Source organism: Lineus longissimus, chromosome 4, assembly GCF_910592395.1.
Source record: "Lineus longissimus chromosome 4, tnLinLong1.2, whole genome shotgun sequence".
Lineage (NCBI taxonomy): Eukaryota > Metazoa > Nemertea > Pilidiophora > Heteronemertea > Lineidae > Lineus > Lineus longissimus.
Genome location: NC_088311.1, coordinates 22,621,032 through 22,643,691, shown reverse-complemented (window position 1 = coordinate 22,643,691; position 22,660 = coordinate 22,621,032). Strand labels below are relative to the sequence as shown.

Below are 22,660 nucleotides of genomic sequence, written 5' to 3'. Positions count from 1 at the left end.
GTCACCCAACATCAGTTCAGCATGTTTAGCACAGATGGAGTGGACGAGATCCAGAACCGCTCTGTGCTGTCGTCGTTCTCATAAATATTGCAAAAGAGGGGATGGGGCAATCTCTAATAATGCGCGCCATTTTGCGTACTGATGCAACTAATGACATATTGTTGTGCTGAAATGTTATCAACTTTTCAGTATCAGAAGACGATCTGGTGGTGGATCGCTCTGGCTGTAAACTTCCCCTCTGAATCATTTGTCAGAAAGACAAATATCTCCAAAGGGAAGAAAGTTGGTGGAAAACGACGAACACCCTGTAATGCTTTCACCTGGTGCAGAATGATCACTTGAAACCAATGACATAACCGTTAGCAACCCGTTCACTCCCATTCCCATCAGTCATGTGACCAAAGTTGGCCAATCCGATAGTCAGGCCGTGACCAACCTGATGGTGTTGTTGGCGAAGCCAGTTGGTCAGTTGTCCTGCATGATAATCCAAATAGATCATACCATGGTCTGTTGACAACCGAATTTTACACCAACTTGTATCGTTGTTGTTGTTTGATGTCATATTGCCATTGAGGAGGAAGGGGAATCTCGATGCTCGATCTGAGATCAGTATGAGTGAAGCCCAATCAATTAACAGAAGCACACGGTAATTTAGTCCCAGATACAATGTATTTCTCGTGAATTTGATGGACGATTAGAGAGTCAAGTTCATTACTGCCGTCATGTCATCATCATACGAAAAGCAGTATGAAATATACATTTGAAATCTTTCCTGAACTGAGAACTTGACAAAAGATAGATGTAAAAATTTATAGAGGAATTGACCTGCGCCATGACACTCGATGTAGCGTAACTTAGGCTCCTCCAGCCCGGAGAGCTGTGGTTTGGATTGTACACCTCCCAGTATATGAAATCCAATGGGTATGGTGCTGCTAGGATGATAAAGGTGATAGATACACTTATCAGCATGGCTGTCATACCAGCATCGCCGCTTTCGCTGTTTCTCTTCGCGTTACTCATTGTTCGTTTGTTTTTTCGAAGCGTATGAATGATACAGATGTTTCCTGTGAGGACAACAAGAGGGGGAAGGTACACATCGAAAAACTGATATTTCACTTCCTCAAAAATAGGGAACCAGGAGGGAAGTACATATGGTACCTGACACATCGCAAAGTGAGACGGATTATTTGGATCGGGTGGATGAAAATCTCTCCATAAGTTTAAGGCATACAGAACACAATGACCGGTCACATTTGCACCCAGCAGTAAGCGTGCTCGCCTCATCGTACACCATACGACAACCTTCATTGGAAAGCAGACCGCCACGACGCGGTCAACGGTCAGGGTTGCGAGGCACCAATAGGCGAATCCGTATGCAAAGTAGCCAGTGAACCAGTACTCCGTGCAGAACCCTTGTCCCCACGGAATCAGCCACTCCGGAGCCGAGATAAGGACGATTTGTTGTATCATTACAGTAGACGCGACTAGGTCGGCAACAGCCAACGCCCGGAAATGAAACGCTGCGACGGACGACCCTCTATTGACGGTCATTGTAAGGATTGCAAGAGAGTTGCCGAAATACCCGAAACAGAGAACGATGATAGCGACATGAAAGGACATAATGTGTGTTATAACGGCTAATATTCCTTTGTCCTCGGGTGGATTCAAAGGCCTGTTTGTTCCATCCATAATAACTATCCTGTTATATATAATTCAAAGCACAAGCCACTGAAGGGGTCAGTGAGGGGTTAAGATTGTAAAATGTCCATGAAGGGTTAAGGTAGAAGAAGGTGAAGGTGAAGGAATCCACAGAGGAAACCACTTAGGTTCGCCCCCTGTACATCAATGCACTACATAATGTACAGGGGGAGACGTTGTGAAGTGGAAGTTTCCTACCTTTCGGTCTCTTCGAGACTCTACTTTGGATTGCTTGCTCCCTCTTCTGCTTGAACCCTTTTACACTGTTTAACCACCTTACTGACACTTGATCCAGTGGCCTGTGTTCTAAGTTGCTTGCGTATTGCTAACGATAAACGACATACATGTAATTTGTAATTTCGCTAATTTCCTTCTCTCTAATGTGCACGATGGCTAGATCCGAGAAGAAACTGGCATTGATCATTGTGTCCGATTCTTCTTCTTCTTCAGCGTTCAGAATTGTTGAGATGCAAAGTAATGTCAGTCCGTGTTCAGTCAACAAAGTCCGGTCTGATTCGATGAATCCCTGCAGTCGACTCCTGACACCGATACCAACTAATGGTCTACTGTTGTCAAAGGTCGTGGTGAACGTACAACAATGCTACACATTATATAAAAAGAACAAACCATATCAGATTCAACAAAGGGCATACGTTATTCGAGATGACGAAAATACGAAACCGCCTTTTACGGCGGTAAGCTAGCGCAAAGCAATCAATTACAGTATATTATGATCAAATTTCCTTTTCGGTCAAACGTAAATATACATATATATACGCATATGAAGTGAGTGTTTCTTTTCCTTTTTTTTAAAGTATGCATATATGCATGGTCGAGCCTAACATCCAACGCGATATGTAGGCCTACTGTTGGTACTGCTGATAACAATGGCCCAAAATATGTGGAGTGACCATGAAGTTTAGCAATACAGTATATTTTCTTGGCCTTCGGGAGCTACGATTGGGCATAGATACAGGGAAAGGCTACTGGCCCACAGCTCCGTACAGAGTACGGATATTTCCTAGTCTATTCAGAATAGTCACAGAAAGATTCTGCTGATACTAAGGTATTGTTATGTCATTGCTGATACCATTGTCAATCTTTTCAGAATAGTCATAGCAAGATTCTGCTTATACTAATAAATATATCATAAAGTCATTGCTGATACCATACCATTGTCTGTCTATAAGAATACTCATTGAATTCCGCAGACACCAAATATGGAAGTCCGTGATTCGACGCGTCCGATAGCAAGCTTTCGAAAGTGTCTTTCTAGCCCCGAGCACTTTTTTCAAGGACACTTTTTAAATTGGAATTCTTCTATCATTTCGAACGGCCTTGGGTTTGTAATATGCTACCTTTTAGTTTTCTCTGAGGTCTTTACGTTTTGCCTGAGAGCAACAGTCAAGGGATCGAATACCAGGTTAACCTTCGAATTCCTGCCCTGACTTGAGGGGAAGGGGGGATTGCATAAATACCCTTATTCAGATTGTATTCAAGGACTTTCGACCTTCCCGCTTACATTTTTACATAAGATCATATTCAATTTTTTGAAGATTACGGATCGTATTCAGGGTCAAACTTCTCATGTTTAAAACGAGAACTATCTTGTGAATTAAAACTTCCTGTAAAAAAAACCTCACTGAAAATATAAACTAAACACAACATTTATATCACCACACGTAATGCCGTCAGTCGCAGAACTAGAATTGTCAGTCATCATTTTTATCCGGGTCTCTAATTAGCCATAGTTTTCTCCTCCAATTATGACTAATCTCTCACGTCAATTTTGTGTGCTGATTATTAATTAGATTTTCTGGCAGAAATCTAATTATTCTACAACTTTTATCATATTAGGCATTTTTTTCCGCGAAAGAAACAAAATTGACAAAATTTCATAAAACAACGATAATTAAATTATGTGAAACAATATGGAGTTTGACAGTGTTTAACATTACCGAAGTTTCCAGTTTTTAATTTCCTGACAAAATTCTATCAATTTTCTCAATCACGGAAATGTTAGTTGACACCTTTTGATAACCAAATGATTCACCAAATTACAAGTTGAGAAATGTGGGATTTTTATTCTCAACTCAGAACAATTACGCTTAGTTCGCTAAACTTTGGACAGGTGACTACACTAGTGCGAAAGGAACCTGGGCACATGTTACCCAACCAGAAAAGAGGATCCTTTTTCCACAACTCCAAACAGACTAAATAACCCGGCCCTTGGGCAGATGGATTGCGAGATCAAATGGATGTGATGACTCTGGCTGGAATTGCAGCCGCGATGGAGTCAAGTTTGCCAAAGAAGACAAGGGTGGTATTGAGAAGAAAAAAAAACTGTTTCGGCAAATCCTTGATCGATGTTTGAAAAGGAACCTGATTACAAAATGAGAGAAAAGGTGAGAGAATTGTTAGCAAGGAATACGTTAATTTTGTATGTTTTAGATCGGTGATAAACTGATGAAGTTCATCATGAAGTGCATGTCGTAGTTCCATTTCTTCTGCGGCCATTTTGTTCCTTGGCGGCCACATCTTTTGCGAGGGAAGTAGAAATTGTATTTAGATATGGTTTATAGATAACAGAAGCGCTGAGAACACATTTTCCGTCACTTCGGGGGTCAAATTCTTGGCACCAACAAGAGGCCGTGGTGAGGCCTATCATCACTAGATGCCGAAGAAGAAGAAGCGAAAACGAATATAAAGAAGAAGAAAAAGTAGACGAACAAAAATCCCGCCAGACGATTTAAATTACATGTATGTGTATTACCAATGATGGAAGCCATCAGTTAAATGTTTGGAGGTCGTAGTGAGACTTGCGTCATCAGTAAGAAGTTGATCATAATACTAAGAAAACGCACAGAAACCCATTCTTCAAATTTTACCGATGAAGGAAGCCAGCTAATTAGGTTCGATAGAAATCTGGTAACCGAAACCACGCCTTGTTGTGGCGATGCCTGGCAGCCCAAGATCTCATATCAAAGGAGGAGACTAATTGGTCTAATCACCGAGGTGTCATATCATAATAGGATGAGCACTATTGTCATTTTGATGGGCGAAAGAGAGGGTGGGAGGAGATGGTGCAGTTTGGTGGGAACTGACACTCAGAGAATATTATCAAACATTGGTCATAATGATCGAGAAGAAAGTTGGGAGACGGGTCTAATGTTGGTTGTGATATGAGGCAGGTTTCGAAAAGCTTAATCATTTGTCGGAAAAAGACATGAGCAATAGAATTGAAGACATCGTAGTTGAGAGTTTTTTGAGATGTGTTAAGGTTTGGTACGGTTTTTTTGCATCCAGGGATTTGTCCTTTTCGTCGTAGAGTTGCCAGGTTATTCCATGCTAGTACAATGATTCAAGAGTATTCTTGATTACATGTTGGTGGACAGGAGTACAGGCGTTGGAATGCCACCGAACCTTGTGATGGACATTCTCTGATGAACGATTCGAAATGGCCGCCTTAGTTAAGGTTTAATATTATATCACTATATGGTAGTGATATGGTACTGTTTGCAGTGCTACTATTCGGTGTGTTCCTGTTTCGCCTATTCCTGTTCCGCCTATTCCTGTTTCAGCCTATTCTATTTCGCCTAATTCCTTATTCGCCTATTCCTGATTCGCCTACTTCCTGTTTCGCCTAATTCCTGTTTCGTCTATTCCTGTTTCGCCTAATTCCTGTTTCGCCTAATTCCTGTTTCGTCTATTCCTGTTTCGCCTAATTCCTGTTTCGCCTATTCATGTTTCGCCTATTCAAATGTATTGCTAACCTCCCCACAAACGTAGGAATATGAAAACCTCTTTCTTTGGTATGTGTATAAGAATCAGATTCTCGATTGATAATACCTGAAATATATCAGGTTTGTAAGAATAGAAATTGATAATTGTCGGTTTTAAGTTGTCTCACCAAATATCACTCGGGTGAAGCGGTCATTTTGCCTGCGCCTCGGTTTTCGCCTTCATTTTAGCTCCACCCTCACGTATATGGCCATCCTGAGCTTCAGGTTTTTGATACTCCTACGTCCCATACAAAACCCTGAGAAAATCCATTAGAATCGACAGCGAAGGGTGGCTGTTCTGATAACCTGATACACTGTGCGTAATGTATGTATATATAGTGTTTTATATGACAATAAAATGTATATGAATAAAGTTTAAGATAATCCTATCGTTAAATCGTTTTATACTTCATCGATTCTATGCTGTTAAACATTGTGTAGACGTGTAATTGTGTTTTAATTATGTAATGAAATAAATTTGCAGCGGGGTGCGCGCAATACGAAGGAACAGCACTGAAAAATTCAGAATTTTCATAAATACCCGGATGTTCTAAAAATAGCAGCTAATGAAAATACGCGTTTCATGGCCATCTTTGAAATTTAACTAACCTACCTCGGACCCGAGCCCTATGGCGCAAAAGACTATACAATTGATAGTGCATCTGAGAGCATTAATTCCTGGGTCCGTGGTTTACGAATTTCCGAGACTCAAATACAACCGACGCTCTGATTGGGCGCTTTTTTTTCTACCGCTACAATCCGGCTGAAGGGCATGGATTTCCCCAGGGGTTTGTAATAGCGAGAGCTGGAGCATATGGAAAACCACTGGGTGCCGAGGATGGTATATGGCAAGCGGAGTGTCCAGTAATTAAAAAAACCTAGTTTTATTCAAAAAACCTGGTGTTTTACCTAATAAACTAAGTTTATTTGGAAAAAAATATAGGATTTTTTAAAACAACCTTGTTTATTAGCTAATAAACCGAGTTTCTTTAATAAAACCAAGTTTTTACCTAATAAACCTTGTTTCTATCCACAAATGTCAAGTTTAACAAAAAACTTTGTTTTATTCCCTAAAATGTAAGTTTTTCATCCAGTGGTAATAAACCTAGTTTTATAGCAAAGAATCTTGGTTTATTAACAATAACTGGACAAATGGCTAATAAACCTGCCTTTTTACGTAAAAAACTTGGTTTTATACAAAACAACTTAGTTTTTTGCAATAAAACCTGGTTTTATTGTAAAAATGTAGGTTGTTTTGAATAACTGGACAAACGGCGTGCAAAAACCTACTTTCTATCGAGAAACTTGTATTTTCTACCTCGCCCCATGTACACAAATCCGCGATGTTATCGGGACGAGAATGGGCAACCTCGGCACCACGTGGTACTAATGCTGCACTGCACTGCACTCTGTAAGCTAGTTAGTGAGACCCTAACCTCATCCCAGATAACTCAATGTAGGTAGGATCGAGGTTTAAAAATGTAAGTTTTCTAATAAACCAGGTTTTTAAAAAAAACTAGGTTTATTAGTAATAAACTTAGTTTTTTTTAATAAACTAGGTTGTTTTTGTAATAAACCTTGTTTTATTGAATAATTAATGGACATTTCGGTACAGAAACTTATATTTTATACGATTATGTGGTAAAAAACCCAGAAGTATTAAGGTAGCAGGAAGGGTTGGGCGTTTGTGGTTTCTGAGTCTGAGGGGGTTGGTGTCTGTTGACTGTGCTTTAAGAGAGACTAGGCATGGCGCCAGTCTCTCTTAAAGCACAGTCAACAGGCATTTGGTCTCAGTATTTGGGTTTTGATTGCCATGACTGTACCCCTGTAAAAGTCAGAGGAGGAGAAGTTTGGAATGATGAAAGCATTGAAGAAGAAGAAATGTTATTATTGAGGAAAGCAAAATTTATTATGAGACTAGAAGGCAGTGTCCTGACTTGATTATTTTGAAAATGGCGGTCTGAACACATTAAAAGGTGGAACATGGCATTTTATCGACTTTGAAGTGCTCCGCAGTTAAAGGGAGACTATAGGCAGCAGCTAGGTAGGCAAGATAAAGTCATACAAATTTGCCAATAGGGGTCAGTCATATCTCTAGGCATGGCGCCAGTCTCTCTTAAAGCACAGTCAACAGGCATTTGGTCTTAGTATTTGGGTAAGTACAGAATCAAGGCAGCTCAGAGAGCAATGATTGAACGATGCTGTGGACAAGTCCAAGGATACTGCATCAGTCACGACCAACTTCTCATCAGAAAGCGTCACCATCAGCATATTCAATGTTCAGTTCCAACCTGTACCAGTCCAATGCACGCCTGTCATGGTCAGCAGTGGTCAGCTTAGCGCGATATGGAACATTCTTCCGAAACTCAAGCGAGGGAAGTCTGCTCATTTGCCTATCTCGCGCACTGCTCCTTCTTGTCAAACATCGTAGTGAAATCGTGGTACAGTGGGGCGTCCTCGAGGATTGCAGCTGGTCGGACAGACGTGAGGTGGAATGTGGGCGGCTGCACTTCTTCGTTGATGTGCGATGGCAGATAGCACAGTTGTTGCGTTGCATGACAGCTGAAAGTGAATGTGATATCATAGAACTGAGGCGTTTGCAATGAGACTATAGGTGAAGTAGAAGCAAGGAGTGAAATGGGCCATCTTCCAGTGACTAATATACAGAGTAAGGGCCCTGGGTGTTGTTAGATTCAGCATTGAATGTATTCCTCGTACAAGCGTGAATAGTGTGGACATACAGTGAGAGGTGAGAGACCCCTATTGACTACTTCTTGTAACTTTGTCTTGGATATTATATTAGTATTGAACTTCTAGCCATGGAATATGAAGAAATTGAAGTTGTAGGCATGGAATATGAAAAAGTATTCAACGGTGAAAGACATTATTCCATGAGGCTTTGCCGTGATCGCAAAGGACGCGACGTGATTGGTTCACATGCTAATGAGGTATGATAATGATAATTACCTCTATAATGCTACTTGGATAGCGACTGTGTCGTTGACTGCAACAGTGGTCTATGTCAATGTGTACCTGTAATGTCAATGAAGTATGATGAGGTGATGACGATAGTGCAATTATTAAATATTGGCAAGAGATCATACCGCAACATAGGTCTTGTTTTTGACAGATGACTGTGCGACATTCCCATTGGGTCTTGTTAGAGTCAGCGCTGCATGTATTCCTTGTACAAGCTTGAATAGTTGTGACGGACTTTGAGGGGTGAGAGACCCCTATCGGCTACTTCGTCTAACTTTATCTTGCCTACCTAGCTGCTAGCAATAGTGCCCCTTTATCAAGACTGAAACCCACTGTGTGGGGCTAAGAAATTACCTTTATAATCCTAGTTGGATAACCACTGTGTAGATGATTTGAAGAGTGCTCTGTGGATGTGTGCCTGTAATGTCAATGAAAGTATGATGAGGTGATGACGATAGTGGAATGACGAAATATTGGAAAGAGATCTATTCCCAGAAGAACATATGTCCTGTTTTGACTAGGTGGCGCATTTTAGAATCAGCAGTGAGCACTGTGTGTAACATGGTGGAGGCAGCGGAGATAATAACTGTGTCGAAAGTATTGTTATAGGGCCTTCCCTAGGCCCATGGGGTTAAATTTACAATCCACGATTGAAAAGACGTAGTTTGATCGCATTCAACTATAAATCCATTGAACAGTTGTGTTCCTTTAGTCAACCGATGACCTTTTGTTGGGCCATGATCGGGGATTGTAAACTGTAAATGTATTATGGACTGGGAGACGGGGGAAACACAAGTGAAATAGACCAAAACAAGTGATTTTGGGGCTTTGGTTTAGACGCATGCCCCACATGCGCCATGTGGGATTATACGGTTCATGTGAACTTGTTGACATCTACATGATCTAGTGCTGTTATTGGTCATGGTACATGGTAGACCTAATTATCATGGCTATATGTTTCAGGAAAAGCTCGGAGTAAAATGAACTGCCGATGAATAATGATGTTGTTCATGTTTACCATGTTTACTAGTACATAGTCATAGGGTATGCACTGGCCAGTGCACTTTCTGCACGTCGTCATGGTCATGTATACGTGATACATACCGTAACCTTGCATATTTTGTTTTTTGAATGCGCATGCTTTTTGGGCAAAATCACTTGTACCAACACTAATGAATAATGTCTTCTTATCCCTATGACTCCATACACAGTGAGGGCATTGTCCCATTCCCATCAAATGGTAACTTATTGTACCGTATTAGGGTAGTGGAAGTTGGGGAGCAGATACCTACCGTTGCACGCCTGTCATAATCAGTAGTGATGAGCTTAGCGCGATATGGAACATTCTTCAGAAACTCAAGCGAGGGAAGTCTGCTCATTAGCATATCTCGCGCACTGCTCCTTCTTGTCAAACATCGTAGTGAAATCGTAATGGAAAACGTCTGGCTTTGCGCCAGACGTTGAGACTAATAAGTGAAGAACTAATAGGTAAAGAACTTCTACTTGCGCGAGACTGCTCTGATAAAATTATCATTGCAGAGACTACGGTGACGTACACATATATTTTTTACAATCAAAAATGCCCTCAAAAGACGACATGTAATGATTATTTTATTGATATTTCCTACTATATACCTTCCAATTATCACTTTACACAAATAGATCGGCGTTAGGTCGCATGCTTTTCTTTCCTGGTGACACTATAAAGCAAAATAGTTGCAACCCCGTAAATGCGCTATAAGTCCAATAATAAGTGACGGTGACCCGTTATAAATGTTTCGCCAGCTTCGCTTTTTTGCCGCTACGCGGCGCGTTGGGCCCTTGCGTCAAGATTTTAGGCAATAAAGCAGGTTTTTTAGCATAAAATGTTAGTTTCTGTTAAAAAAACCTACTTTATTAGGAAAGAAAGTAAAAAAACTTGGTTTTATTAAAGAAACTCGGTTTATTAGCTGATAAACAAGGTTGTTTTATAAAAAACTATATTTTTACCAAATAAACTTAGTTTATTAGGTAAAAAAACCAAGTTTTTTTGAATAAATCTAGGTTTTTTTAATTACTGGACACTCCGATTGCCATACACGTACACTCCGGACGCAGTAGACCGGCCTCGATCCTTACATAAGGAGACCCAATTAGGATGACGCAATGGACTGCCCAGAGAGTCTACCCTCACCGTTTTTGGTGCGACAACTATCACCAGTTCGGTAGCAGTTGCACGAAAGAAATGGCGCTTGGAGAACGTGCAAATTAAACAAGTTGTTGCCTTTACATCAACGCCGGAGTACAACATTCACTTTGCCAGAATCGGGCCAAACATAACCATAACCGAGCCATTTGAAATGGAATTTCCTCTTTTTTAAGAGAAGTTTCACTTCATGTGAGTTCATGTACAGTTCATGTACATGCCGTAAGCACCTTACCTATCACGACAACAGCCATTTTTAATCTGCCAGAAAAAATCAACTTACATGTACTATTGACCGAATTGATCAAGTGTCCAGAATGCGATTCTTGGTGTAATATATCAAAATCTGAGACAAAATTAATGTTAAAAAAACATTATGTAAGCTTTTGTATTGAATGAAAGTACAATATTCTATTTCATCATGGGTATAAAAGGCGGAGTAACTTGAGCCTGGTTTAAGATCGACACTGACTAGAGTCCATTCATGAATGTTGATAAGTCCGCATCGTTTGGGGTTCTGGAGGGTTAACTACTGATCAGATTACTTTTAAGGTTTTTTTTATCCTTGCCTCAAAACCAAACACGATTTGTCAAAGGTTGCACTGTACACATAGGTTTTGTTGCATACTTTGTCGATATTGCCGAAGGACAATAATGTGGCGTTGACAAGGCATTCGTAAGTGAATTCGCGTACATGCGGTGGCTGTAGCAATTTACATACATCATATAACATGCGATGTACACACAGCATGTACGTGAGGTGTATGCACATACTGCATCCACATCCTGCTGAGAGTGGACAGAGAGTATGCACGGGTTAAGTATTGTGGGTGGCAGGTGATGTCCGTTGGCTATGTCACACCAGCTTCCGACGTTACGAGATTCCGTCCTTGCGCGAAATTCTTCTGTACATTTTTACATGCGGAATGTCGTCAATGCTGGATTTATACCCTTCCAAAAGCACGACATTTCACATGTAACTAAATGATGCATAAACTATAAATGACGAAAAATCCTTATATATGTCTTCAGGAACGAGTTGTCTATTTCAAAAGCTTTGCTTTTCCCCGGGTGGTAGCGTACCTTGGGACGGAAAATAACGCCAACAAGGTAAGTGACGTATCTACTTATAGTCACCACCAGTGCTGGTGGCCAATAAGTTTGGCTGCTGATGCTATCATAATGATAGTGCCCTCTTTATACCATACTCTCATTTCAAATACGTCTTTGAAGGTGCTACATAATGGTCAAGTGTAAATGCACTATGCGCCAATAAAGCCTCGTTTTGAATTCTGCAGACATGATCGCTTGGGTTGGTGAAAAATGTGGAAGCATTTCGAAACATTTACTATGACTGCCCTCAGTATCATGTAAACTATTCAGGAGCCTATTCACGATGGACATAATGACGAGAAATCCGGAGCCTCTCTCATCAGTTGCAACGAATTCTACACAGATTGATAACAATGTCGGGAGTTCCCTGAAGTACGGCGTGGATATATCCATTTACATTTTGACTGTCCCAATTCCTCCTATTCTTATCGTTCTTGGCCTCATCGGCAACTTTCTCAGCTTTCTCCTCATGAATCAGAAAAAGTACGAAAAAAGCACCACGTGTTTCTACATGCGCTGCATGGCCGTCTTTGACAGCTTCTACATCTTTGGGAGAATGTTCTTGCGGTATCTTTTGGTGATGGCGCCAGAACTCTTCAACGACATCGACATAAAAGAATCGTACTGTATTTTCTATATCGTTGCCGTTGTCATAGGCATGGTACTGTCCCCATTGACCCTTGTCGTAATGTCATTCGACCGCTTTCTGGCACTAACGTGGCCGCTTAGAGCAGCAACAATCTGTACAATACGAAGAGCAAGAGTCACCGCGGCAGTCATATTTATGTACGGTCTCATCATGGGTCTCGTCAACCTGACCCGAAGTTTTCAAGAAAAATTCAAATATTGGTTGTGCCCGTATCACTTCGACGAACCATGGGATAATGTATTCGAACTCAGTTTCGCAATAACGGCAGCTTATCTTCCCATCATACTGATGGTAATTTTCAACACTGGTGTCCTAGCTGCCGTTTATCGAAGTAAAAAGAACACGGCGTTGAATAAATCGTCAACTTCATCAGACGACGCCTCGATCACGTTGGCTACTATTTTAGTGACCAGTGCCTTCATAGCTCTGCAACTGACGGGTAAACTCGATTCGGTTTTTTGGTCTGCATTTAGAGGAGAAATCTCTGAAGAAAAACAACAATTGCAGAGACTGTTTCTCAACATTTCGGTATTATTTGAATACATGAATTATTGTCTCAATTCGTTTTTGTATACTTTGGCGTGCAAACGCCTGCGGAAGGAGATGATTGAAACAATAGCTGCGCGGTGCTTCAGACAATAAACATTTTGGTGCAACAGTAATCAATGTCCCGGAAGAAAAAGTATTTAACCATCGTTCGATTGTGGAGTATTTACACCAGAGAGGTGCATGTAACTGGTTACAGAAGATGGTCAAGGAGAGAACGTTCTCTATAACGCCCCCTAACGTTTTATCGGCAGGAATCGCCTTACAATAAAGAGGAACGTCGTTTTCGATCGCGATGATGAACACTTCTCGCAGGTTTCCAAACCCGAAATTTCTAGCAAGTTCCTGAGACAACCCATCAACTCGCGCCGATGTAGATATAATTGCGCTTTGCGGATACCTTGTAAACGCCCTTCTCTCCCTAGCACGTGCATTACGTGTGCTAGTGGGGTGGGTGTATGCATTGGCTCTTAAATGTACAGTACCAATTCTTCTTGACTGGAAATGAATATAGATAGTGGATTCAACGCAAATTTTTACTTCATTGGCATTTTTATTTCAAGCTAGGATGCATGTCTTCTGTCTCTTGGTTGGTAGGCCTATTATCACAGGCTGTTAATCTCGACCAAATAACGGATTATCGAAAAATACTTTCTGGAAGTTGGCTTATCTGGCAGATTTGCGGTTTTTTTTAGTAGGCTGAGGCAAGACCACCATTGATTTTTAAGCCTTTTAGCAGTTCAATTGTCAATGTTTGACCGCGACGCATCAAATACTGCGTGGAGTTGTGAATCTGAAATTTTGATATGATATTCCGGACAGTCGGGCAAGTAAATGGTGAAAAGTAAACTGGTAGTTGACGACAGAAATTTTTTGATAATCGACAAGTTAGACAGACATTGATATTTCCACTCTTTTCAGCCAACTGGCAGAAAAATCTCAAAACACGCCCCCTGTCACCAAATTAGCAAAATTCGAAATTAATTTTTTCATCAATAATTTCTTTATATCTGTAGACTTGCCACAGCAAATATTTGTTCAATACCTCTCCAAATATGTACTTGAGAGTTACAAACATGCACTAGTCTGATTAATAGGCCTGGACCTTGCGGACACCTCTGCCAGGCGGACACCTCCGCATTATGGACATGTTCGTTCAGTCCCGATTTTTTCTAAGTCATTTGCTTGAACAAAAACCTCTGTAGGGCGGACACCTCTCTACTCCGAATTGCATGCAGACACGGCCATGGTGACTTTTTGGTCCAATCACCTCACAATTACGGACAGTAAGCAAAAACAATGGCTTCCCGTGTTCACTTAAGTAGTCGATTAGACCTAACAGGTGTGAAGTTTGGTTATTTGATTAACATAATTAGACACTGTGTTCAGTTAATAACAGGGTGGAGTGAATTCAATGTCCGTTGCTCTCTTATGTTTCGCTTAATTATCTTCACTCTGTCTAAAGCGAACGAGAAGAAGAGAAGAAGAAGAAGATTATCTTCACTGCTCATCATCACATTGCCAAGCTACTGTATATTCTAACATTAATTTCAGTCCATTGAGTTGTTTGTCCCCTTGTGCTCTAATTACAAAGAATAAAGCTTGGTGTGTAGTAGCTCAATCTAATGCTTTTATACAACTAATGAAGGATGTACACTGTCTATGTAGTATATATGTGCATATATCAATGTTGGCAAATTAATATGACCTCCACTAGAAATGCCATGAGGTATTACAATAAAGTAATTTCTAGTGCATATAAATCGCATCAAATTGTTTGAAGTAGTTAATATTCAAAATTAAATGGAATATTTAATACCCCGGTACGTAGACTTAGCTTCACGACCTCCGTGTTCATACACATGAATCCACTTTTTGGACAATAATGGCATAACCTCCCTATTAAGGACACCTCTACATTACGGATACCAACGCCCAGTCCCATGGGTGTCCGCAATAGAGAGGTTGTACTGTATCCGGATACCAAAACTTCGTGTGGTGTGATCCTCAAGATGAATGGCAATATGTGATCGGTATTTCAACTTTCACCAGACCACGTGACTTGACTAACCTTGTGGTTACTGTGACGTTTCAATCAAAAAACAGCACTGTTTACGGAAAGGTTCATGTACATGGCTATAAAAACATCGCTCACGAGAGAAATCATACCAATTGCCATATCCGTACATACTGAACTTCCAGCGGTATTGCCTCCATAGCCTCAAGCGAGTTGTCTGGAAGCTGAGCAATGTCGATACAGTGAGGGTCAAGTTGTATCCGTACGCAGATACGCATGACATAAACCTCACAACATGTATATCATTTGTTGGACCGGAAGCGGTCAGGGTACATTTCAGATATAAACTTCATACGGTTCCGAAAGTGGCGCACCATGAAGAGATTTGATAACGGTATAAAAACTGCGCATAAAACTTAATGTTTCTATGGACTGTCGATGGTGAAACTTGGAGGGAGTTTTCCGAGAATGTTTTTGTTTTGTTATTCCCATTCTCTTCAAAAACTCTTCATATTTGTCCCACTGGCTACACATCAGTTGCTCTTGAATTCGTCCAGCCTCTAAACTCTGAACCTGCAAATAGAATTCCTCAATGTCAGTAATGTCGTGAGGTGATGCGCAGGTTCGCCATAAACGTACTCGATTCTCGATCAGGACTGGCATTATAATGAGTTGGAGGGGCAACGATAATGATTGACTTTGACCTTAGTTCCGGAGAGGATCAAATTTGGCCCAACTCGATGGTCCGTAGGCAGGGAGGGGAAAGGTGTGTGCAGGTGCATCCCCCTTCCCGCTGTACAGCAGGGGAGGTCCGCCTCCAAAAGTACCGCATCTTCTGTCTTACCAAAGCCAACAGCATATTAGCATCTTCCTGGTCCATCATGGTGAGTCGGTTTGCCTCATGTGATGTAAAACCTGAAACGGACCGTAACGGAACTTTACCACCTCTATGGCAAAAGCAATCATGTTTCGGTAAAAAATAACAGAAATAACAGGAAGCGATCTCTTAAAAGTCGTGCTGTGCGGATAAAATGTCCATGGTGTTTGATCACTAATGTCGAGGCGACCCCAATCTGGGAAGTTCTTCCATGATTGGAATACTAATACATGTATATAGTTATGATGGGATATGATAGAGAATATATGAGTCACACACGCGTGCGGGACACAAAATCACGGTGAAGGACTTACATTGTAAAGCATGAAACGTCGTCAAGGCGGCTTCGGTTACCTCCTCGGGCATACTTGGTGGAACATACAAGATGCACTGCGCTAAGTTATGTACGGTGTCCACTCCTTCGTACTCAAAACCTATCCCCGTCAGGAGCTCCAGGCAGTGGTTGGTTGGGAAGAGTCGTGGCATCAAGTGAAGAGGCACCTCCACTTCGCGTCGTTCCCTCGGGTCGTGCAGTCGCCTTGCATCGGAAAACTGTGAAAATAGGTGATGATGAAAAAATCCTTGCTATATTTATCCCCAACACTGCAGTAAGAGAGACCAATTAGTTATATGTGCGCATGTAGCTATGGTTTTCAATCCAACTCACCACGTGGAAAGACGCCCGACGTACATATGTGCGTATTGGTACTCACCAATGTGGTAAAAAAGACTAGCAGCTCTTGGTATGGTGTGTCCGCTATGTAGTAATGTTTGACTAGCTGGACCAGTGGTCTCCGCCACCTGTGGATGGTCTCTCCTAGGAGGAATAACGGTTGGAGCCGCTCATCCACTCTCCAAGTCGATACTGAAGTGAGATCATACAGACTAGAATGAGAATCAATCATTGATTAGTACCAAAACACGCACAGATCACGAAATACACCCACGGGAATACTTGATAGATGTATGGCTCACCGTTACTACTTTCACTTTGAGTGTTGTTTCTATGTTCCTTTGACATGTACGGTCCGTCCCGTTCGTCAGATCTCGGCACCCGATGCATCTCTCCGTCTCCATGGGGAAAGATAGTCTGCTGGGGATACTCAAATGGAGTAAAGCGACGGCCTCGACTGAAATATGGAGAGAAAAGATGCAATATTGTGTCTTTGGTATGGGGCAACTCTACATGTAGTTAACACAACACATACCAATCGACAGTTCATGATGTCACAAGGTCGAGCTGAAAAAAGGTCCGCGCAAGGCAATACTTAGAGTCAGAAAGAGGGAATGCCAATGCCCGACCCGTCTACCTTGGAATGGCCATCATTTGTAGCAAACGTATGGCAGAGTAATCATTATTATTACTTCTGAGACACTCTGCTCCCCCAATCGGCAGATCGACCTCCCGATCTCGGGGCCAAGAGGGGTGTCCATAGTTCCCCGATATGACTGATGGACTCGGGTCCGAAATCTCAGTGGGTCTCCGTGATTAGCTGCTGGCGATGTGGTCAAAGACTTACGTGATACCCAGGTCCACATCGTCCATATCGATGCAAACTGGAAGTACATGTAAACGATGAAAAGTTACGACAATGTCAGTCGCTTATACTCACCTTCCCTCGCCTGTGCTTGTCCCTTCCGCAGCGTCCATCTTGCATTGCCTTGCTGCGCTGGGGCTAACTCTAATGACAATTGTCCTTGTATTTGATAGGTTCAGGCCCTACTACACTCCGAGCAATGTGCAAAAGGTAAAATTTGGCCCATTGTCAAATTGGAGGAGGCCAGTTCGCCGATGCCTCAAATGACGAGGAAGACCAAAAAAGGATGTTCCTTAGTCGCCCTTTAGTCCTACTTGTCCTCAAAATGACAAGCGGCCGGTCCACAGACTCTCTACATCTGCTCCAAGCGATTTATATCTAATGTGTACGAGTGTGGTGTTTGCATGGCTGATCTAAACTCAGCACTATCTGTTATGGAATACAATCACAGTATTGTTCATATGTTATAATGCATTCTTCACTATGAAATATCGAGTTTTTAAATATTCATGAAGAAAACTGGGTCATATATTTCAATGAGGGAGTAGCTGATGAACTGGGTCATATCTGACGTTTAGTTTACGAGCTGTAGTGATGGTCAGTGATCTGATTACTATAAATTTCCATTCAACCTAAATTGGCCTTAACACTGAGCCCCGAGGACAATGTCACAACATTCGAATATGTATACTACGTTGTACACCAGTGTAACGTTTTATTTATTCCCCATATTTTAGTGTCTCCATATGGGCAGCTGGAGGGCATGAATAACAGGGGGGAAAATGTGTGAATATGTATTTCAGCTATCCCAAACGATGAGAGGACGCATTCAAAACAAAACTACACTGAGACAAGATCGCTACCAGGTCCAACCTTATACCCCAAAACAGTGGGACCCAAATTGTGAGAAAGTTGACGGAGTTGGAGGAGCCGGAATTTTGGAAGGAGGTTTATATCCGCGTGACAGAGGGCGCTTTTGCATATATTTAGATACAGATGAGATACATGTATGCATGTACATGTAGTTCCTTCCTCGATCAGTGCCTATAGTCAGAAACACGAAAGTCGCACAAAGTGTGCGCGGGCCTTCCAAGAACGACACTGTCCTCGTCACTGAGAGGCAAGGCTCAAAATTAACTCGGTGTTCAACTCTCTCTCTAGTGATTTTTTGGTAAAAAAATGATTGAACATTGCCTGTCTATCCGCGAGAGTGGCAATGATTGAAATGAATAACCAACAGAGCAGAGAAGTCTTTACGAAGCATTTAATGATTAACCTCGAAGGAATCTCACTTAAAACAAGGTCTATTATGTATAGAGGGGTTCAAAAGTTCGATGTGTTGGTTTATCGAAGCACAAAACCGTTTAGACGTGCATTAGACGCCCATGATCGAAGTGTCCTTTTAGCGGCTAGATCTATCTTTTCATCATTGGAATGATTATGGTGAGGATAGTTCGAGGAGGTTCAAAAGGTCGCCGTGTCCAACAAGTTGATGTTTACACTCACAATATCTGTGGATCAGTCACACGCACGTCAGCTCCACAACTCGCAATGAGTGAAGCGTGCTCCGCAAAAAAGCAATTTAACCTTATTTCATGTGATCCAGCGGCTGCATTTCCACTCACAATCGTCTTCCTGTCGTCGCATGTCGTAGCGACAGAAATCGTTCTTTGAGCGCGTTTAGACATCATTCAACCGCTGCGAGCGTAGCCCGTGAAGGCTATTTCGCATTTTTTAAATCTAATTCAAGACTAAATTAAACATGCACGTAACAAGAAATAAGGGGTCATCAGTCAAATCAATGTGGCTGGTTTAGCCAATTTGGCAAGATTAAAGACCACAAGATTTCGGTTCATCTCCCACGTTACCCGGTACTTGGAACAATGCGATCGCCCACAACACCGAGTGTTTCACAATCATAGCAATGTTATCATTGAGACTTAGACCACCTCCACAAGTCCTACCCTAAACACACTGACAACTGCCCAGGATACAGGAACTCCAATGGACCGATGTTTAACCTGAAAAGACAATCCTAAAACTTACATTTTCACAGTTATTCCGATGATGTGTCTGCGAGGACGGGTCAAAGTGATGAACGCAATCAAAGAACTTACTTTATCGAACTGTTTTATTAAGGCCACATAACACGTTACATTATATAGAGACCTTAAAAGTGCGTATCGATGACCTGTGGACATAGCCAGGCTTTAAACCCTTCGAAAAGTCCCCGGGCTTATCGTTATTTTGAAAAAGGCCTTCGGGAAAAACCGCAAGAATATACACACCTGAGCAAATGAAAGGATTTATTTTTTTTAAATCCTTGAAACGTCGTATTTGGAGAGCAAATAGTGGAAAAATCGCAATCATTCCATATATATAAAACTTTATTTGATTAAGTCGTTATAATAACCTCGGGTAATGACCTCAGTCAAGTACGGTAGTCTTATGCAAAATTTGTTTTCTCTTACTCGGGCTATTTCATCATGCCATGAAGCTATCAACCCATCGGCTGACCGCCATCTTGGTCGCCTGGTTGAAAACATACCACTGACAGTGTCTACATTGCTGTGTACATATCTGTACCCGCATCTCGGCAAAATTTCTACCGGGCAACTTGAATAAACAAAGGCAACCAAGATGGTGGACGGCTGAGGCTGAGGAGACTGTCACAATTCCAGTTCGATGTCAATAGATAGTCACAACCATGTAAAGAGACTGTCACAACCAGTTTGATAATGCCAAGACTGTATTAACAGTCTGATATGCCGAGACTGTCACAACCAGTCTGATATTTCAAAAGACGGTCACAACCAGCCTGACGTCAAAATCTTGTCACAACCATATCAGGAGACCACCAATACGACTCCGATATGACAAGAGAGACAGTCACAACAACCACTCCGATATGCCAAAAGAGAGTCAGAACCAGTCTGATTTCGAGAGATGGTCGATTCGTCACAACCAGTTTGGTAGGCCAAGAGACTTTTACAGCCAATTTGATGTCGGTAGACTGTCTCAACCATGCCATATGTCAGGAGACCGTCACATCCAGTCAGCAGGTCACAGGATTAACTGTTCTTTGGAGGAATCATGAATACTTTTTTCATATCTAATAACAATCGTGGTTCTGAACGGTCAACAAAAATTAAAAAAAACAACACATCCGAGTCTTCAATAGTTATTGTAGTTACCACTACGATTCAAAAGTAGAAAGATTCTTCATCTATTTGTGGATCAATCTACAATAATTGTTTTAAACAAAAATTGTCTCTGGCATGATCATGACATTAAGCAGGGTTCAAGTCATGAAGACACTAAAGCACCCTTTTTCCGTTTGTGACGTTTTCGTTTCTTTTTTCCAGCAGCAGCAGTAGCAGCATCAGGACCCGGGGAACTCACTGTCATTTTTCTCTTTTTCTTTTGACAAGACAAAGGATTCGGTCCAGGTGGACCTTTTCGTTTCCTTTTTTTAGGTTTAGAGTCATCAGCACTTTCACCCAGTTCTTTCACCTTTAATTTTTCAATAGTTTTGTGTTGGGTCACAGGTTCTAGTTTTTGGTGCAAAGTTCGGTCCGCGACTTCTTGAGATGTGTTGGACTGTTTTTCAAGGTTAATGGCCTTGTGGGAAATATACAACAGTGGGATTCCAGGACGAATGCGAATAACTTCACTCAATTCTGGGTCCTGAAAAAAAAAGTAAAATTTCTAAAATTGGTTTCCCACGTATCATCAGGTCAAAATCAAAGGATTTGTGTTGCCTTTTCTCATCATAAAAAAACAGAGGAATAGTCTGTTAGTTTTTGCTATATTTTGAATTCTAACCCTTCCCTTCTACCATAAGCACAGAGACGATGGGAGGATACAAAAGAGTGCAATTAAGATTAGAAGACAAGCTAAGGTGGTAGGTATTTGCATCCATGCCTAGCTGGGGTGCTGTGTCTTTCGTCTTTTAACAGATTTAAGATGGATTTTTGGAGACGTAAATCTGACAGTAAGCCTTCACAGCCTACAGGATCATGATCCGGATCCGTCCTAAAATGGGTGCCTTCCTTTCATACCTGAGTGGCCAGCATGTATTTCCCCTGGTTTTTCTTTCTCTTCAGTAGTTTGTAAAGACATTTGGAAGCAGGAACTGGATTGGCATGACCACAGGGTTTCTCTTCAAATTGTTGTAATATTTTCCAAGGACCAAACAAGAGAGTTCCTGCAAAAGAAGTTTGATTGTGGTAAAAATAGTTCAAATGAAATAAGAACATTAGGCATCCAAGCAGACCAAGGACAACTAGATGAGGATCAACAGAACAGGAGGCTAGGGCAATAGGAATGAACTGCAGCCAAGTTGTTTGAACTGCCCAGTTTCTAATGTCCTCTTCAGAGGTGCAGTTTTAGTGTGCTTTCAAAATTGAATGGAACAACATGGCCTGCTCTGCACTTACCAAACGCTTTACATTCTGCTTTCACACAAGCAGTTGTGTAAAATTTTACTTCTGCACCAAGATATTTTGGTGTCTGTTCACTAATGTTCACTTGATGTGACAGTGCTGCCTTGCAGAATGTTCCATCAATCAAAACATTGTAAGGTGGATTGAAACCAAAGCTGTTTTTGTAGAATGTCAAGACCCTGTGCACATGGTGGTTTCGCTTTATCTTCATCTTGATGGTTTGAAATTACAACTGAAATGAGAAAAAAAGTTACAGGTTTTTCCTCTGAAGATTTAATGGATGGTTTTTTTGGTAACCTGATAAAGCTTGGACTTGGCCTGGGTCGTGACCGTTGGTTATGTCATAACCTTGGCTTTTCTCCGTCTTAAAGCATGCTATCAGATAATTTCAATGCTCAAATGTACAGTACGCAATGAATTATTTTAATGTTTGTTGCCCGAATGTTGGTGCATAGTTATTTTATAGTAATGTACACTCTGCATGCATTGCATGTACATGATGCATGGGATGATATATGTTCTCACGTTTCAAAGAATTTTAAAAGGCTATAATGTTGGCCAATAGATTATTTTCTGCTCAATACTTAGAGGCGATGCTTGCACCAAGAACATAGCGAATCATGTTGGCTTACATCATAGTTATTGTAAGAAATCTTCAATAAAATCTCAGGACATGTTTCACATGGTCGCAGCCATCTTGAATCTCATGAAACCACGCAGGACGAGACAACAAAGAAATGCGATTTACTCACAAAGCAACAATACATTTTAAATAAGAAATACTTGATAATCTTATGATAAAAAATAGCTACAATTTGATATGCAAAAATT

At 41.3% G+C, this 22,660-nt stretch overlaps 2 protein-coding genes across 3 annotated transcripts; both read right to left on the bottom strand.

The window, feature by feature from the left end:
- Positions 1-13,349: 13,349 nt before the first annotated feature.
- Positions 13,350-17,823, bottom strand: LOC135487076 (uncharacterized). The gene is made up of 6 exons (XM_064770412.1): positions 17,460-17,823; positions 16,822-16,976; positions 16,560-16,711; positions 16,161-16,398; positions 15,814-15,884; positions 13,350-15,542 (listed from the first exon to the last, which is right to left on the bottom strand). Exons 1-6 carry the CDS (start codon positions 17,495-17,497, stop codon positions 15,306-15,308), a joined length of 891 nt encoding a protein of 296 aa, XP_064626482.1. The 5' UTR covers positions 17,498-17,823; the 3' UTR covers positions 13,350-15,305.
- A 1,759-nt stretch (positions 17,824-19,582) lies between these two features.
- On the bottom strand, positions 19,583-22,536 carry LOC135486549 (rRNA-processing protein UTP23 homolog). 2 transcript variants are annotated; one of them, XM_064769411.1, is made up of 4 exons: positions 22,462-22,536; positions 21,824-22,061; positions 21,446-21,591; positions 19,583-21,071 (listed from the first exon to the last, which is right to left on the bottom strand). In XM_064769411.1, exons 2-4 carry the CDS (start codon positions 22,038-22,040, stop codon positions 20,691-20,693), a joined length of 744 nt encoding a protein of 247 aa, XP_064625481.1. In that variant the 5' UTR covers positions 22,041-22,061; positions 22,462-22,536; the 3' UTR covers positions 19,583-20,690. The 2 variants fall into 2 exon arrangements, with proteins under 2 accessions (XP_064625481.1, XP_064625480.1); XM_064769410.1 differs by having other exon boundaries at positions 22,355-22,519.
- Positions 22,537-22,660: the final 124 nt, after the last annotated feature.